This window comes from Eucyclogobius newberryi, mitochondrion (genome assembly GCF_026437365.1).
Source record: "Eucyclogobius newberryi voucher LodgeLab Enewberryi_1 mitochondrion, complete genome".
NCBI lineage: Eukaryota > Metazoa > Chordata > Actinopteri > Gobiiformes > Gobiidae > Eucyclogobius > Eucyclogobius newberryi.
In genome coordinates, this window is record NC_028288.1 from 1 (window position 1) to 16,523 (window position 16,523).

General features: G+C 46.1%; 13 protein-coding genes and 24 non-coding genes across 37 annotated transcripts, besides 1 other annotated feature; 28 read left to right on the forward strand and 9 right to left on the reverse strand. All coding sequences in view use genetic code 2, as the record gives it.

Annotated features, from left to right (window-relative positions):
- ASR39_gt01 lies at positions 1–69 on the forward strand. Its single transcript has one exon. It is a non-coding gene; the product is annotated as a tRNA-Phe (tRNA).
- Positions 70–1,016, forward strand: ASR39_gr02. Its single transcript has one exon. It is a non-coding gene; the product is annotated as a 12S ribosomal RNA (ribosomal RNA).
- Positions 1,017–1,088, forward strand: ASR39_gt02. The gene has a single exon. It is a non-coding gene; the product is annotated as a tRNA-Val (tRNA).
- Positions 1,089–2,764, forward strand: ASR39_gr01. The gene has a single exon. It is a non-coding gene; the product is annotated as a 16S ribosomal RNA (ribosomal RNA).
- On the forward strand, positions 2,765–2,838 carry ASR39_gt03. The gene has a single exon. It is a non-coding gene; the product is annotated as a tRNA-Leu (tRNA).
- Positions 2,839–3,813, forward strand: ND1 (NADH dehydrogenase subunit 1). Its single transcript has one exon. It carries the CDS (start codon positions 2,839–2,841, stop codon positions 3,811–3,813), a length of 975 nt encoding a protein of 324 aa, YP_009178125.1.
- Positions 3,814–3,817: 4 nt separating this feature from the next.
- ASR39_gt04 lies at positions 3,818–3,887 on the forward strand. The gene has a single exon. It is a non-coding gene; the product is annotated as a tRNA-Ile (tRNA).
- ASR39_gt05 lies at positions 3,887–3,957 on the reverse strand. Its single transcript has one exon. It is a non-coding gene; the product is annotated as a tRNA-Gln (tRNA).
- Positions 3,957–4,025, forward strand: ASR39_gt06. Its single transcript has one exon. It is a non-coding gene; the product is annotated as a tRNA-Met (tRNA).
- On the forward strand, positions 4,026–5,072 carry ND2 (NADH dehydrogenase subunit 2). Its single transcript has one exon. It carries the CDS (start codon positions 4,026–4,028, stop codon positions 5,070–5,072), a length of 1,047 nt encoding a protein of 348 aa, YP_009178126.1.
- ASR39_gt07 lies at positions 5,073–5,143 on the forward strand. The gene has a single exon. It is a non-coding gene; the product is annotated as a tRNA-Trp (tRNA).
- Positions 5,144–5,145: 2 nt separating this feature from the next.
- On the reverse strand, positions 5,146–5,214 carry ASR39_gt08. Its single transcript has one exon. It is a non-coding gene; the product is annotated as a tRNA-Ala (tRNA).
- A 1-nt stretch (position 5,215) lies between these two features.
- On the reverse strand, positions 5,216–5,288 carry ASR39_gt09. The gene has a single exon. It is a non-coding gene; the product is annotated as a tRNA-Asn (tRNA).
- A 35-nt stretch (positions 5,289–5,323) lies between these two features.
- Positions 5,324–5,388, reverse strand: ASR39_gt10. The gene has a single exon. It is a non-coding gene; the product is annotated as a tRNA-Cys (tRNA).
- Positions 5,389–5,459, reverse strand: ASR39_gt11. The gene has a single exon. It is a non-coding gene; the product is annotated as a tRNA-Tyr (tRNA).
- Position 5,460: 1 nt separating this feature from the next.
- Positions 5,461–7,014, forward strand: COX1 (cytochrome c oxidase subunit I). The gene has a single exon. The coding sequence runs from the start codon at positions 5,461–5,463 to the stop codon at positions 7,012–7,014; it is 1,554 nt and encodes a 517-aa protein (YP_009178127.1).
- Positions 7,015–7,085, reverse strand: ASR39_gt12. The gene has a single exon. It is a non-coding gene; the product is annotated as a tRNA-Ser (tRNA).
- Positions 7,086–7,088: 3 nt separating this feature from the next.
- Positions 7,089–7,160, forward strand: ASR39_gt13. The gene has a single exon. It is a non-coding gene; the product is annotated as a tRNA-Asp (tRNA).
- A 3-nt stretch (positions 7,161–7,163) lies between these two features.
- On the forward strand, positions 7,164–7,854 carry COX2 (cytochrome c oxidase subunit II). Its single transcript has one exon. A coding segment is annotated over exon 1 (691 nt).
- On the forward strand, positions 7,855–7,929 carry ASR39_gt14. The gene has a single exon. It is a non-coding gene; the product is annotated as a tRNA-Lys (tRNA).
- A 1-nt stretch (position 7,930) lies between these two features.
- Positions 7,931–8,095, forward strand: ATP8 (ATP synthase F0 subunit 8). The gene has a single exon. It carries the CDS (start codon positions 7,931–7,933, stop codon positions 8,093–8,095), a length of 165 nt encoding a protein of 54 aa, YP_009178129.1.
- On the forward strand, positions 8,089–8,772 carry ATP6 (ATP synthase F0 subunit 6). Its single transcript has one exon. The coding sequence runs from the start codon at positions 8,089–8,091 to the stop codon at positions 8,770–8,772; it is 684 nt and encodes a 227-aa protein (YP_009178130.1).
- COX3 (cytochrome c oxidase subunit III) lies at positions 8,772–9,555 on the forward strand. The gene has a single exon. A coding segment is annotated over exon 1 (784 nt).
- On the forward strand, positions 9,556–9,626 carry ASR39_gt15. The gene has a single exon. It is a non-coding gene; the product is annotated as a tRNA-Gly (tRNA).
- Positions 9,627–9,977, forward strand: ND3 (NADH dehydrogenase subunit 3). Its single transcript has one exon. It carries the CDS (start codon positions 9,627–9,629, stop codon positions 9,975–9,977), a length of 351 nt encoding a protein of 116 aa, YP_009178132.1.
- Positions 9,976–10,044, forward strand: ASR39_gt16. Its single transcript has one exon. It is a non-coding gene; the product is annotated as a tRNA-Arg (tRNA).
- ND4L (NADH dehydrogenase subunit 4L) lies at positions 10,045–10,341 on the forward strand. Its single transcript has one exon. It carries the CDS (start codon positions 10,045–10,047, stop codon positions 10,339–10,341), a length of 297 nt encoding a protein of 98 aa, YP_009178133.1.
- Positions 10,335–11,715, forward strand: ND4 (NADH dehydrogenase subunit 4). Its single transcript has one exon. A coding segment is annotated over exon 1 (1,381 nt).
- ASR39_gt17 lies at positions 11,716–11,784 on the forward strand. The gene has a single exon. It is a non-coding gene; the product is annotated as a tRNA-His (tRNA).
- On the forward strand, positions 11,785–11,852 carry ASR39_gt18. The gene has a single exon. It is a non-coding gene; the product is annotated as a tRNA-Ser (tRNA).
- Positions 11,853–11,856: 4 nt separating this feature from the next.
- On the forward strand, positions 11,857–11,929 carry ASR39_gt19. Its single transcript has one exon. It is a non-coding gene; the product is annotated as a tRNA-Leu (tRNA).
- ND5 (NADH dehydrogenase subunit 5) lies at positions 11,930–13,768 on the forward strand. The gene has a single exon. The coding sequence runs from the start codon at positions 11,930–11,932 to the stop codon at positions 13,766–13,768; it is 1,839 nt and encodes a 612-aa protein (YP_009178135.1).
- Positions 13,765–14,286, reverse strand: ND6 (NADH dehydrogenase subunit 6). The gene has a single exon. The coding sequence runs from the start codon at positions 14,284–14,286 to the stop codon at positions 13,765–13,767; it is 522 nt and encodes a 173-aa protein (YP_009178136.1).
- On the reverse strand, positions 14,287–14,355 carry ASR39_gt20. Its single transcript has one exon. It is a non-coding gene; the product is annotated as a tRNA-Glu (tRNA).
- Positions 14,356–14,360: 5 nt separating this feature from the next.
- CYTB (cytochrome b) lies at positions 14,361–15,501 on the forward strand. The gene has a single exon. A coding segment is annotated over exon 1 (1,141 nt).
- ASR39_gt21 lies at positions 15,502–15,573 on the forward strand. Its single transcript has one exon. It is a non-coding gene; the product is annotated as a tRNA-Thr (tRNA).
- On the reverse strand, positions 15,573–15,644 carry ASR39_gt22. Its single transcript has one exon. It is a non-coding gene; the product is annotated as a tRNA-Pro (tRNA).
- Positions 15,645–16,523: a D loop (control region).

Sequence of the window (16,523 nt, forward strand, 5' to 3'; positions counted from 1 at the left end):
GCTAACGTAGCTTAACTAAAGCATAACACTGAAGATGTTAAGATGGGCCCTAGAAAGCCTCGTAAGCACAAAAGCTTGGTCCTGACTTTACTATCAGCTTTGGTTATATTTATACATGCAAGTATCCGCAACCCTGTGAGAATGCCCTATATCTTTTCTTATCAGAAAAAAAGGAGCAGGTATTAGGCACAACCTTGTTAGCCCACAACGCCTTGCTTAGCCACACCCCCACGGGAACTCAGCAGTAATAGACATTAAGCAATAAGTGAAAACTTGACTTAGTTAAAACCAAGAGGGCCGGTAAAACTCGTGCCAGCCACCGCGGTTATACGAGAGGCCCAAGTTGACAAATGCCGGCGTAAAATGTGGTTGGCGCCTTTACACACTAAAGCTAAACATCTTCAGAGCTGTTATACTCACATGAAGACAGGAAGTACTTCCACGAAAGTGGCTTTAAACAATGTTAATCCACGAAAGCTAGGGGACAAACTGGGATTAGATACCCCACTATGCCTAGCCTTAAACACAAGTGATGCATTTACACCTTTCGCTTGCCAGGGTACTACGAGCCCCAGCTTAAAACCCAAAGGACTTGGCGGTGCTTTAGACCCCCCTAGAGGAGCCTGTTCTAGAACCGATAACCCCCGTTAAACCTCACCCTCTCTTGTTAATCCCGCCTATATACCGCCGTCGTCAGCTTACCCTGTGAAGGAACTACAGTGAGCTTAATTGGTACAACCTAAAACGTCAGGTCGAGGTGTAGCGTACGAGAGGGGAAGAAATGGGCTACATTCACTGATACAGTGCACACGAACAATGCCTTGAAATAGACATTAAAAGGAGGATTTAGCAGTAAGGAGAGAACAGAGTGCTCCCCTGAAACTGGCCCTGAAGCGCGCACACACCGCCCGTCACTCTCCCCAAAAATAAACTTAAACATAAATAAATACATCTTTAAATAAAGGGGAGGCAAGTCGTAACATGGTAAGTGTACCGGAAGGTGCACTTGGAAAAATCAGAGCGTAGCTAAAATAGTATAGCATCTCCCTTACACCGAGAAGATGCCCGTGCAACCCGGGTCGCACTGAGTACCTCCTAATAGCTAGCCCCTCCCCCCCAAAAACAACAAACACCATTAATAACCCCTCACGTACAACAAATGATAAACAAACCATTTTCCCTCCTCAGTATAGGTGATAGAAAAGGACACATGGCGCTATAGAGAAAGTACCGCAAGGGAACGCTGAAAGAGAAGTGAAAAACCCAGTTAAGAGGCAAAAAGCAGAGAATTTCCCTCGTACCTTTTGCATCATGACTTAGCTAGTAACACTCAAGCAAAATGCCTTTTAGTTTGAGCCCCCGAAACTTAGCGAGCTACTCCAAGACAGCCTATCTTAGGGCAAACCCGTCTCTGTTGCAAAAGAGTGGGAAGATCTTTGAGTAGAGGTGATAAACCTACCGAGCTTAGTTATAGCTGGTTGCCTACGAAATGAATAGAAGTTCAGCCTTTACCCTTCTTTCCTCCCTCCTGCACATACTTACCCGAGACACAAAGAAGGCTTAAGAGTTATTCGAAGGGGGAACAGCCCCCTCGAAAAAAGACACAACTTTATTTAGCAGGTTAAAGATTAAAATATCTTAGGCAGACTACCTTGGTGGGCCTAAAAGCAGCCACCCATGCAGAAAGCGTTAAAGCTCAAGTTCTTTTCCTTCCCTAATACCAACAACCCTATCTTAAACCCCTTTAATAATAGTAGGCCTTTTCATGCACCTATGAAAGAGACACTGCTAAGATGAGTAATAAGAGGTTGCCCCTCTCCTAAACACTTGTTTACCTCAGAACGAACCCGCGCTGAGAATTAACGCCCCCAACAAAAGAGGGGCCTGGGAAAGCCAATAGTAATCTAGAAACTCCCCCAACACTAAGCGTTAGCCCAACACAGGTGTGTTTAAGGAAAGACTAAAAGAGAAAGAAGGAACTCGGCAAACACTGGCCTCGCCTGTTTACCAAAAACATCGCCTCTTGCAACAAGCGTATAAGAGGTCCCGCCTGCCCTGTGACTTAATAGTTTAACGGCCGCGGTATTTTGACCGTGCAAAGGTAGCGTAATCACTTGTCTTTTAAATGAGGACCTGTATGAATGGCATAACGAGGGCTAAGCTGTCTCCTTTTTCGAGTCAATGAAATTGATCTCCCCGTGCAGAAGCGGGGATATAAGCATAAGACGAGAAGACCCTATGGAGCTTCAAACACAATGGCAGCCCATGTAAAACACCTGGATGAACGGAATTAACCAAGTGGCCTCTGCCCTTTTGTTTTTGGTTGGGGCGACCATGGGGAAACAAACATCCCCCACGTGGAATGGGGCCCTCCCCCCTAAAGCCAGAGCCACAGCTCTAGCTAACAGAATATCTGACCTTCAAGATCCGGCAAAGCCGATCAACGGACCGAGTTACCCTAGGGATAACAGCGCAATCCCCTTTTAGAGCCCATATCGACAAGGGGGTTTACGACCTCGATGTTGGATCAGGACATCCTAATGGTGCAGCCGCTATTAAGGGTTCGTTTGTTCAACGATTAAAGTCCTACGTGATCTGAGTTCAGACCGGAGAAATCCAGGTCAGTTTCTATCTATGAGTATTCTTTTCTAGTACGAAAGGACCGAAAAGGAGAGGCCCATGCTTCAGGTAAGCCTCACCCCTACCTAATGTAATCAACTAAAATAGGTAAAGGGGCACACAGCCCTGCCTGAGAAAAAGGCAAGTTAAGGTGGCAGAGCCCGGACAGTGCAATAGACCTAAGCCCTTTAGACAGAGGTTCAAGTCCTCTTCTTAACTATGCTTTCATCAATTTTTACGCACATTTTGAACCCCCTTGCATATATTGTGCCTGTTCTTTTAGCTGTTGCTTTTCTCACCCTCCTTGAACGAAAAGTTTTGGGCTACATACAACTTCGGAAGGGCCCTAATGTCGTGGGTCCCTATGGCCTCCTGCAACCCATCGCAGATGGCGTTAAGCTTTTTATTAAAGAGCCCGTCCGACCCTCTACCTCTTCCCCCTTCTTGTTTCTACTTGCCCCAATACTTGCTCTTACATTGGCCCTCACACTTTGAGCCCCCCTCCCCCTCCCCCACCCTGTTACTGATCTCAACCTAAGCATTCTCTTTATCCTTGCTCTTTCTAGCCTTGCAGTGTATTCGATTTTGGGCTCGGGTTGAGCCTCCAACTCCAAATATGCCTTGATCGGAGCTCTCCGAGCAGTTGCGCAGACAATCTCGTATGAGGTTAGCCTTGGGCTCATTTTATTGAGCACTATCGTCTTTACAGGGGGTTTTACGCTCCAGACATTTAGCGTCGCCCAAGAAAGCATTTGACTTCTCCTCCCGGCGTGGCCCCTCGCAGCCATGTGGTACATTTCTACCCTAGCCGAGACCAATCGGGCCCCTTTCGACCTCACCGAGGGGGAGTCGGAGCTAGTTTCGGGTTTCAATGTAGAATACGCCGGAGGGCCTTTTGCTCTTTTTTTCTTAGCTGAATATGCCAACATTCTTTTTATAAACACCCTTTCTGCTGCTCTTTTTTTAGGGGCCTATCATTTGCCACATTTCCCCGAACTGACATCTGTTAACCTAATAGCTAAAGCAGCTCTATTGTCGGTCCTTTTTCTTTGAGTACGAGCTTCATACCCCCGCTTTCGCTATGACCAGCTTATGCACCTTATCTGAAAAAATTTTCTGCCCCTAACCCTGTCCCTTATCATCTGACATTTTTCGCTCCCCCTAGCACTTGCGGGCCTACCCCCCCAGCTATAGCTTTGGAGCCGTGCCTGAACCAAAGGACCACTTTGATAGAGTGAATTATGGGGGTTAGAGTCCCCCCGCCTCCTTAGAAAGAAGGGGTTCGAACCCTACCTGAAGAGATCAAAACTCTTAGTGCTTCCACTACACCACTTCCTAGTAAAGTCAGCTAACTAAGCTTTTGGGCCCATACCCCAAACATGTTGGTTAAACCCCTTCCTTTGCTAATGAACCCTTATATTTTAACCTTTCTTTTTTTTGGCCTAGTCTTGGGCACTACTATCACTATATCTAGCTCACACTGGCTGCTCGCGTGAATAGGCTTGGAGATTAGTACTCTAGCTATTATTCCCCTGATAACACATCAAAACCACCCCCGAGCAATCGAAGCCACCACCAAATACTTTTTGACACAAGCAACTGCAGCAGCTACATTGTTGTTTGCCAGTGTGACAAATGCATGGCTAACGGGCCAATGAGAGATTCAAAATATAACCCACCCAATCCCCACGACCATAATAATTTTAGCCCTCTCGCTTAAGATTGGAATTGCCCCCCTGCACACATGACTGCCAGAGGTGCTCCAAGGCCTCGACCTAACTACGGGCCTTATTCTCTCCACCTGGCAAAAGCTTGCACCCTTCGCACTCCTTCTTCAAATTCCCGCTGCGAATCAAGAGCTACTTGCCCTACTTGGTCTTACTTCCACACTTGTCGGGGGGTGGGGAGGCCTAAATCAAACCCAGCTTCGTAAAATCCTTGCTTACTCCTCTATTGCCCACCTTGGATGAATAATTATTATCATCCAATTTGCCCCTTCCTTAACCTTTGTCGCCCTAGTCACCTACATTGTTATAACATCATCAGCTTTTCTTACCCTAAACTTTAATAGTGCCACCAACGTAAACGCTTTAGCAACAGCATGAGCAAAGGCACCCCTCTTGACTGCCATGACCCCTCTGCTTCTCCTATCTCTTGGGGGCCTCCCTCCTATATCGGGCTTCATACCGAAATGGCTTATTTTACAAGAGCTGACTAAACAACATCTCCCTATAATTGCCACATTTGCAGCCTTAACTGCACTTCTAAGCCTTTACTTTTACTTACGCCTCTCTTATGCTATAACCCTCACTATAGCCCCTAACAACCTCGCGGGGTTGACACCCTGACGCCTCCCCCACTTTCATCTTTCTTTCCCTCTCTCTTTGACGACCCTCGCTGCCCTCCTTTTTCTTCCTCTCACACCGGCGGTGTCTGCACTTCTCAGCCTTTAGGGGGGCTTAGGATAATACTAAACCAAGGGCCTTCAAAGCCTTAAATGGGGGTGAGAATCTCCCAGCCTCTGGATAAGACTTGCGGGACATTAACCCACAGCTTCTGCGTGCAAAGCAGACACTTTAATTAAGATAAAGCCTTACTAGGCGGGAAGGCCTCGATCCTACAAACTCTTAGTTAACAGCTAAGTGCCCCAACCAGCGAGCATCCGCCTACCTTTCCCCCGCCAGACGAGCAAAATGGCGGGGGAAAGCCCCGGCAGACGTCAATCCGCTACTTAAGATTTGCAATCCTACATGTTAACACCTCAGGGCTTGGTAAAAAGAGGACTTAAACCTCTGTTTATGGGGCTACAATCCACCGCTTAAGCGCTCAGCCATTTTACCTGTGGCAATCACACGTTGATTCTTTTCGACCAACCATAAAGACATTGGCACCCTCTATCTTGTATTTGGTGCCTGAGCTGGCATAGTTGGAACAGCACTTAGCCTTTTAATTCGGGCTGAACTGAGCCAACCTGGGGCCCTTCTAGGGGACGACCAGATTTATAATGTTATTGTAACTGCTCACGCCTTTGTAATAATCTTCTTTATAGTAATACCAATCATAATTGGAGGCTTTGGAAACTGACTCATCCCTCTTATGATCGGGGCCCCTGATATAGCATTCCCTCGAATGAACAATATAAGCTTTTGACTTCTGCCTCCCTCTTTCCTGCTTCTTTTAGCATCCTCTGGTGTTGAAGCTGGGGCAGGTACCGGATGAACAGTTTATCCCCCTCTCGCAGGAAACCTTGCTCACGCCGGGGCATCCGTCGACCTAACGATCTTTTCTTTACATCTTGCTGGAATTTCTTCCATTCTGGGCGCAATTAACTTTATTACTACCATCGTAAACATGAAGCCTCCTGCGATCTCACAGTACCAAACGCCTTTATTCGTGTGAGCTGTCCTGATCACTGCTGTGTTACTTCTGCTTTCGCTGCCAGTCCTTGCGGCGGGCATCACAATGCTTTTAACAGATCGAAACCTAAACACCACTTTCTTCGACCCTGCAGGAGGAGGGGACCCTATCCTTTACCAACACTTGTTTTGATTCTTTGGTCACCCAGAGGTTTATATTCTTATTTTACCAGGCTTCGGTATAATTTCCCATATTGTTGCCTACTATGCGGGAAAGAAGGAACCTTTCGGCTATATGGGCATGGTCTGAGCTATAATGGCTATCGGGCTACTTGGGTTTATTGTCTGAGCACACCACATGTTTACCGTGGGCATGGATGTAGATACCCGAGCATACTTCACTTCCGCAACAATAATTATTGCTATCCCTACGGGGGTAAAAGTCTTTAGCTGACTTGCTACCCTGCATGGAGGCGTCATTAAATGAGAAACCCCTCTCCTATGGGCTCTCGGCTTTATCTTTCTGTTTACAGTAGGAGGTCTTACAGGAATTGTGCTGGCAAACTCCTCTCTAGACATTACACTTCATGACACCTACTATGTAGTAGCACACTTCCACTACGTTCTCTCTATGGGAGCTGTTTTTGCCATTATAGCAGGCTTTGTGCACTGATTTCCTCTTCTTACGGGCTACACTCTACACAGCACATGATCAAAAGTTCACTTTGGGGTTATGTTTGTGGGTGTTAACTTAACTTTCTTCCCACAACACTTCTTGGGCTTAGCTGGGATGCCTCGTCGGTACTCGGACTACCCGGATGCCTACACATTATGGAACACAGTATCCTCTTTAGGGTCCCTAATTTCTCTTACAGCCGTCATTATATTCCTTTTTATTCTTTGAGAAGCATTTGCTGCTAAGCGAGTAGTATCCTCTGTAGAGCTTGCTGCGACAAACATTGAGTGACTTCACGGCTGCCCTCCTCCCTACCACACCTTTGAAGAGCCTGCCTTTGTTCAAGTACAACCTGCCCACTAACGAGAAAGGAGGGAATTGAACCCCCATGTACTGGTTTCAAGCCAGCCACATAACCACTCTGTCACTTTCTTGATAAGATACTAGTAAAAACGACATTACACTGCTTTGTCAGGGCAGAATTGTGGGTTAGACCCCCACGTATCTTATTAATGGCCCACCCTTCACAACTAGGATTTCAAGACGCAGCATCACCTGTAATAGAAGAACTTCTTCATTTTCATGACCACGCCTTAATAATTGTTTTTCTCATCAGCACCCTTGTACTTTACATTATTGTAGCCATAGTTACTACCAAGCTTACTAACATATTCCTCCTTGACTCGCAGGAGATCGAAATTATCTGAACTATTCTACCAGCTATTATTTTAATTCTTATTGCCCTTCCTTCCCTGCGCATCCTTTACCTTATGGACGAGATTAATAACCCCCACCTCACAGTAAAAGCAATTGGGCACCAATGATACTGAAGCTACGAATATACCGACTACCAAGAAATTGCTTTCGACTCTTACATGGTCCCAACACAGGATCTTGCCCCTGGCCAGTTTCGACTCTTAGAGGTTGACCACCGAATGGTTGTACCCACAGAAGCCCCAGTCCGAGTACTAGTTACAGCAGAGGATGTCCTTCACTCCTGGGCAGTTCCCTCCCTTGGTGTCAAAATAGATGCCGTCCCAGGCCGACTAAACCAAACAGCTTTTATCGCCTCTCGCCCCGGTGTTTTTTATGGCCAATGCTCAGAGATCTGTGGAGCAAACCACAGCTTTATACCTATCGTAGTGGAAGCTGTCCCCCTAAAATATTTCCAAGACTGATCAACCCTAATGCTTGAAGACGCCTCACTAGGAAGCTAAACTGGACAACAGCGTCAGCCTTTTAAGCTGAAGATTGGTGCCTTCCAACCACCCCTCGTGACATGCCCCAGTTAAACCCCTCCCCATGGTTTGCCATTCTCGTCTTCTCATGACTTGTGCTCCTTACAATTGTAATGCCTAAAACATTAAACCATACTTTCCCCAATGAACCTTCACATCAAAACACCCAAACACCTAAAACAGACTCTTGAACCTGACCATGATAACAAGCTTTTTTGACCAGTTTATAAGCCCCTCCTATCTTGGCGTTCCCTTAATAGCCCTTGCTTTTCTACTCCCTTGACTTCTTCTCCCATCTCCCGCCTCTCGTTGACTAAATAACCGACTGCTTACACTTCAAGGCTGATTCATCAACCGTTTTACATCCCAACTACTCATGCCTATTAACAAAGGCGGGCACAGCTGAGCCCTTATCCTAACCTCCTTAATAGTGTTTCTTATCTCTCTTAATATACTAGGCCTCCTACCTTATACTTTCACCCCCGCTACACAACTTTCTTTAAATATAGGACTTGCTGTGCCTCTATGGCTCGCCACTGTGTTAATTGGTATGCGAAACCAACCAACAGCTGCCCTCGGCCACCTTTTACCAGAAGGCACCCCCGGCCCTCTTATCCCCGTCCTTATCATTATCGAAACAATTAGCCTCTTCATTCGACCCCTTGCGCTTGGAGTTCGGCTTACTGCAAACCTCACAGCTGGCCACCTTTTGATGCAACTAATTGCCACAGCTGCTTTTGTTCTTCTTCCCTTAATACCCGCTGTAGCTGTTTTAACCGCTATTGTTCTTTTCTTACTTACTATTTTAGAAGTCGCAGTTGCTATAATTCAAGCATATGTCTTTGTACTCTTAATAAGCCTTTATCTTCAGGAAAACGTTTAATGGCCCACCAAGCACATGCATTCCATATAGTAGACCCCAGCCCATGGCCCCTCACAGGGGCTGTTGCCGCACTTTTAATAACATCTGGCCTCGCCGTATGATTCCACTATAACACAATAACCCTAATAGGATTAGGCACTATTTTACTTCTCCTCACCATATACCAATGATGACGAGACATCATTCGAGAAGGCACCTATCAGGGCCATCACACACCCCCTGTACAGAAGGGCCTTCGTTATGGCATAATTCTTTTTATCACTTCGGAGGTCTTTTTCTTCCTTGGCTTTTTCTGGGCCTTTTTCCATGCGAGCCTGGCTCCAACCCCCGAAATTGGAGGCTGCTGACCCCCGACAGGTATCACCGCCCTTGACCCCTTTGCTGTCCCTCTCCTGAACACAGCTGTACTTCTGGCCTCTGGTGTTACTGTGACCTGAGCGCACCACAGCATTATGGAAGGCGAACGCAAACAAACTATTCAGAGCCTTGCACTAACAATTCTTCTGGGCGGGTACTTTACTTTCCTGCAAGCTTTAGAGTACTACGAAGCCCCCTTTACCATTGCAGACGGGGTTTATGGCTCAACTTTCTTTGTTGCTACAGGCTTTCATGGCCTACACGTGATTATTGGCACCACATTCCTCGCTATTTGTCTCCTCCGCCAAGTTAACTACCACTTTACAGTGGAGCATCACTTTGGCTTTGAAGCAGCAGCGTGGTACTGACATTTCGTTGATGTAGTATGACTGTTCCTTTACATCTCCATTTACTGATGAGGCTCATATCTTTCTAGTACAAAGTAAGTATGCGGGACTTCCAATCCCTAGGCCTTGGTTAAAATCCAAGGAAAGATAATGAATTTAGTTACCACAGTTATGCTTATTGCCATTGCTCTTTCAACAATTTTAGCAATCGTTTCATTCTGGCTCCCCCTCATCTCCCCGGACCAGGAGAAGGTATCACCTTACGAGTGCGGCTTTGACCCTCTGGGCTCTGCCCGCCTCCCCTTTTCTATACGTTTCTTTTTGGTTGCCATCCTTTTTCTTTTGTTTGATCTGGAAATTGCACTACTCCTACCTCTCCCCTGGGGGGACCAGCTCCCACACCCCCTTTTTTCTTTCTTCTGAGCGGCCCTTCTCCTTCTCCTTTTAACACTTGGGCTCATTTACGAATGGCTGCAAGGAGGCCTCGAATGGGCTGAATAGGTGGTTAGTTTAATTAAAATATTTGATTTCGGCTCAAAAGCCCGTGGTTAGAGTCCACAACTACCTGATGACCCCCACACATTTTGCCTTCTCAACAGCTTTTTTGCTTGGCCTCGCGGGCCTAGCTTTTCACCGAGCACATCTATTATCTGCACTACTGTGCCTGGAGGGGATAATGCTCTCTCTTTTTCTTGCCCTTTCACTATGGACCCTCGAGCTCAACACAACAAGCTTCTCCGCCTCTCCTATACTCCTCCTTGCTTTTTCTGCATGTGAGGCGAGTGCAGGCCTTGCACTATTAGTTGCTACAGCCCGGACCCACGGTACTGACCGCCTTCAAAACTTTAACCTCCTACAATGCTAAAGATTCTTATCCCAACAATAATGCTCATCCCCACCACTTGGCTTGCTCCATCCAAGCACATCTGGCCTTCGGCCCTTGCGCACAGCCTCATTATTGCAATCTTCAGCCTCTTATGACTAAGCAGCCCTGGCGAAACCGGCTGATGGTTACTCAGTAACTTTATAGCCCTAGACCCTCTTTCTACCCCCCTTTTAGTACTCACCTGCTGACTTCTCCCTCTTATGATCCTAGCTAGTCAGAACCACACCTCTGCTGAGCCTGTTAATCGCCAACGCATGTATCTCATGCTCCTAACCTCCCTCCAGATTTTTTTGATCATCGCCTTTTCAGCCACAGAGGTTCTGCTGTTTTATGTGATGTTTGAAGCCACTCTTATCCCCACACTTATCCTTATCACACGCTGAGGTAGCCAGGGAGAACGCCTGAATGCGGGCACATACTTTTTATTTTACACATTGGCGGCCTCCCTCCCCCTACTAGTAGCCCTCTTAATTTTACAGAATACAACAGGCAGCTTATCTTTACTCCCCCTTCCTTATGCAGCCGCCTTCCCCCTAATTTCTGTCGCCGATAAACTTTGGTGGGCGGGCTGCTTACTAGCCTTTCTCGTTAAAATGCCACTTTATGGCATACACCTTTGACTCCCCAAGGCTCATGTGGAAGCTCCCATTGCAGGCTCCATAATCCTTGCTGCTGTTCTTCTTAAATTAGGCGGCTATGGGATAATACGCATAATGGTTGTTCTAGAGCCTTTAACCAAGGAGCTTAGTTACCCCTTTATCATTCTTGCCCTCTGGGGGGTTATCATGACGGGCTCAGTTTGCTTGCGCCAAACGGACCTTAAATCACTGATTGCTTACTCCTCTGTCGGGCACATGGGGCTTGTAGCCGGGGGCATTCTTATTCAAACCCCGTGAGGTTTTACGGGAGCCTTAATTCTCATGATTGCACACGGTCTTACTTCCTCCGCCCTTTTTTGTCTGGCTAACACAAACTATGAACGCACACACACTCGGACGATAATGCTTGCGCGAGGCATACAAATGCTGCTGCCCCTCATGACCTCTTGATGGTTTATTGCAACTTTAGCAAATCTCGCCCTCCCCCCCCTCCCAAATCTCATGGGGGAACTAATGATCATTACCTCCCTTTTTAACTGGTCTTGAATAACAATTGTGTTAACAGGGGGAGGCACTCTCATCACAGCCGGCTATTCCCTCTATATATTCTTAATGACACAACGAGGGCCTGTGCCCCAGCACATCCTTGCCCTTAACCCCTCTCATACACGAGAACACCTTCTTCTGGCCCTCCACCTTCTCCCCCTCCTCTTACTAATCTTGAACCCTACCCTAGTCTGAGGCTGAACAGCCTGTAGATATAGTTTAACTAAAACATTAGATTGTGATTTTAAAGACAGAGGTTAGAGTCCTCTTATCCACCGAGAAAGGCTTGCAAGCAACAAAGACTGCTAACCCTCGTGCCCTCGGTTGGATTCCGAAGCTCTCTCGCCATGCTTTTGAAGGATAACAGCTCATCCATTGGTCTTAGGAGCCAAAAACTCTTGGTGCAAATCCAAGTAAAAGCTATGCAGTCCACCCCTTTAATCATAACAACCACGCTATTCCTTATTTTTACTATCCTTATCTACCCTGTCCTTACAACCCTCTCTCCCACCCCCAAAACCACAACTTGGGCCGTCCTTCAAGCTAAAACAGCCATCAAACTTGCTTTTTTTGTGAGCCTTTTACCACTATTCCTCTTTTTAAATGAAGGGACAGAGGCAGTCATTACTAACTTTAGCTGAATAAACACCATCATTTTTGATGTTAATATAAGCTTTAAGTTTGACTTTTACTCGGTAATTTTTACCCCTATCGCCCTATACGTCTCTTGGTCAATTTTGGAGTTTGCATCATGATATATACACTCAGACCCTTACATAAACCGGTTTTTCAAGTACCTTCTCGTCTTCTTGATTGCTATAATCGTTCTGGTTACTGCTAATAACATATTTCAAATTTTTATTGGCTGAGAAGGCGTCGGAATTATGTCTTTCTTATTAATTGGCTGATGATACGGGCGAGCAGACGCAAACACTGCAGCCCTCCAAGCAGTACTTTATAATCGAGTAGGAGACATTGGCCTAATTTTTGCCATAGCCTGAATAGCCACCACCCTTAATTCCTGAGAGATACAGCAAATTTTCGTCTCCGCGCAAAGCCTGGACCTGACTCCCCCTCTTTTAGGGTTAGTTCTTGCCGCCACTGGTAAATCCGCCCAATTTGGACTCCATCCATGGCTCCCGTCGGCCATAGAAGGCCCTACGCCGGTGTCTGCCCTACTGCATTCTAGCACTATAGTTGTTGCTGGTATTTTCTTACTTGTTCGTGCAGGACCCTTAATAGAAAACAACCCCTTTATTCTAACAACATGTCTATGCTTGGGGGCATTAACAACCCTCTTTACAGCAACCTGCGCCTTGACACAAAATGACATCAAGAAGATTGTAGCTTTTTCAACATCAAGTCAGCTTGGCCTAATGATAGTCACAATTGGGCTTAATCAACCACAACTGGCCTTTTTACACATTTGCACCCACGCTTTCTTCAAAGCAATGCTTTTTCTCTGCTCCGGTTCCATTATCCATAGCCTAAATGATGAGCAAGACATCCGAAAAATAGGGGGTATGCACCACCTCACCCCTTTTACTTCTTCTTGCTTAACGCTCGGCAGCCTCGCTCTCACAGGCACCCCTTTTATGGCCGGTTTTTTTTCTAAAGATGCAATCATTGAAGCTTTAAACACATCTCACCTAAACGCCTGAGCCCTCGCACTAACACTTCTTGCCACCTCTTTTACTGCGATTTACAGCTTACGAGTTGTCTTTTTTGTTTCCATAGGCCACCCCCGCTTCAACTCGTTCTCCCCCATCAATGAAAATAACACAGCCGTGGTTAATCCCATCAAGCGCCTTGCGTGAGGGAGCATCATCGCAGGGCTACTAATTACCTCGAATATTGTTCTCCCTAAAACCCCTGTTATAACAATACACCCCTCTCTCAAACTAGCTGCCCTTATTGTAACAATTCTAGGCCTTTTAATCGCCCTCGAGCTCGCCAGTCTTACAAACAAGCAGTTTAAGCCCACCCCTAAACTCTTAACCCACAATTTTTCGAACATGCTGGGGTTTTATCCACCTATTATGCACCGCCTTCCCTCCCAACTAAACCTTTTCTTAGGGCAATTTATTGCTACCCAAATGGTGGACCAGGCCTGACTGGATAAAGTAGGACCGAAGGCAGTTTATGCTACGAACCTCCCTTTGATTACAACAACGAGTAACGCTCAGCAGGGTATAGTTAAGACCTTTCTTGCCCTCTTTTTTCTTACTTTCCTGATTGCCCTTCTCTTGCTAGCGGCCTAGACTGCTCGAAGAGTACCCCGGCTCATCCCCCGACACACCTCTAGCACGACAAACAACGCTAGTAGTAAAACGCCTCCCCCCAACACCAGCATTCCACCCCCAGACGAATATATTAATGCCACCCCCCCCATGTCCGCCCGTGTTAGGCAGAACTCAGCTGCTTCATCGGAGGTAAACCAAAGCCCCCCAAACCAACCGCCCCACACTAACCCTGCCGCACCTAAAATTGCCACCAAGTACCCCCCCGCATTCACAAGAACCACCCGGCTTCCCAGGGTCTCTGGGTAAGGCTCAGCTGCAAGAGCAGCTGAGTAAGCAAATACAACCAGCATCCCTCCGAGGTAAATCAGAAACAATACCAGAGATAAAAAGGGGGCCCCATGACCTACCAAAATTCCACACCCCATACCAGACACAACAACTAAACCTAGCGCCCCAAAATAAGGGGACGGGTTAGAAGCGACCACAACTGAACCTACTACCAGACCCGTCATAAAAGTGTACATTACGTAAAGCATCATTCCTGCCAGGATTTTAACCAGGACTAATGGCTTGAAAAACCACCGTTGTTATTCAACTACAAGAAACCTTAATGACCAGCCTGCGAAAAACACACCCCCTTCTTAAAATTGCAAACCACGCCTTAGTAGACCTCCCCGCACCCTCTAATATCTCTGCCTGATGGAATTTTGGCTCCCTATTGGGCCTCTGCTTAATTGCCCAAATCGCCACGGGGCTTTTCCTTGCTATACACTACACCTCTGATATTGCCACAGCCTTCTCTTCAGTTAACCACATCTGCCGGGATGTTAACTTTGGCTGACTTATTCGTAACATACACGCCAATGGCGCTTCCTTCTTTTTTATCTGTATCTACTTACACATCGGACGAGGCTTGTACTATGGCTCCTACTTGTACAAGGAAACCTGAGCCATTGGCGTTGTGCTTCTGCTACTTGTGATGATAACTGCCTTCGTGGGATATGTCTTGCCCTGAGGCCAAATGTCTTTCTGGGGCGCTACTGTCATTACGAATCTTCTTTCTGCTGTGCCTTATGTAGGCGGAACCCTCGTTCAGTGAATCTGGGGAGGCTTCTCAGTTGATAATGCAACCCTAACACGATTTTTTGCCTTTCATTTTCTTTTCCCCTTCGTAATTCTAGCTGCAACTCTTCTTCACCTACTATTTCTCCACGAAACCGGCTCTAATAACCCAGCAGGTTTAAATTCGGACGCTGACAAAATCCCCTTCCACCCCTACTTTTCTTACAAGGACCTCCTGGGGTTTGCTCTTATGCTCTTAGCCCTCGCCTCTTTGGCCTTATTTTCTCCGAACTACCTGGGGGACCCCGACAACTTCACGCCTGCAAACCCCCTCGTCACTCCGCCGCACATTAAGCCTGAGTGGTATTTTCTATTTGCGTACGCCATTCTTCGATCCATCCCAGACAAACTGGGGGGCGTACTAGCACTTCTCGCCTCAATTCTCGTTCTACTAGTTGTCCCCTTCCTTCACACGTCCAAACAACGTGCACTGACCTTCCGGCCTTTCTCCCAACTCATTTTTTGGACCCTAGTAGCAGACGTACTTATTCTCACCTGGATTGGGGGTATACCGGTAGAACACCCCTACATTATCATCGGCCAAGTTGCGTCCGTAATTTACTTTTCTATCTTTTTAGGCTTATTCCCCATGGTTGGCTGATTAGAAAACAAACTTCTACAAACAGCTTGCATTAGTAGCTCAGCGCCAGAGCACCGGTCTTGTAAATCGGCGGCCGGAGGTTAAAGTCCCCCCTACTGCTCAAAGAGAGGAGATTCTAACTCCCACCTCTAGCTCCCAAAGCTAGGATTCTAGAAATTTAACTACTCTTTGGTGTTTATATACATATATGTACTTACAACATATTATTATCTAGACCATATATATTCATTCTTTAGGACAAGATATGTATAATAACCATATTTTTCTAGTAAGCATTCATACATCACTTAAAATCGTAAATAGACCAAAATACACGAGGGTGAGTTTACTGACTGTTCACCTAATCAATATTTCCCAAATATGTTATACAAAAATTGAAGAGTTATAAAACTGATTAAGTCCATAAACCAAAAATATAAGAAGAAAAACAAATGAATCTAAACAACCGTATAGGCTTTGTAAACCGATCTCATTTTTAGATCAATATGGACAGGGATGACATTACTTTTAAAGAGGTACGGTCGTTTAATGATAGTGAGGGACAACTGATCGTGGGGGTTTCACACAGTGAATTATTCCTGGCATTTGGCTCTACATCTCAAGGCCAATACCTGCACTATTTCCCCACACTTTCACTGGCCCTGGCATAAGTTATTGGTGGAGTTCATATTAACGATGTTATCCCACATGCCAAGCGTTCACTCCATCGGGCATGGTTATTTTTTTTTTTTTCCTTTTCACTTGGCATTACAGAGTGCAGCGCGAAGGTTAGATGACAAGGTAGAACATTTTCTTGCATTTGAGGAAGCCCTTGCATGAATTAAGAATTATACAGAAGCATTGCATAACTGATATCAAGAGCATAAATGATTAGTGTTTTCTCCTAAAAGAGATAAGATCACCCCCTTTTTTTTTGGGGAAAAAACCCCCCTACCCCCTAATCTCGTAAGCTGTTATTTATCCTGAAACCCCCCGGAAAACAGGAAAGCCTCGACCTAGGTGTTTGAGCCCCCAAAACGCATCTATTTACATTATTAAAATGATATTTTT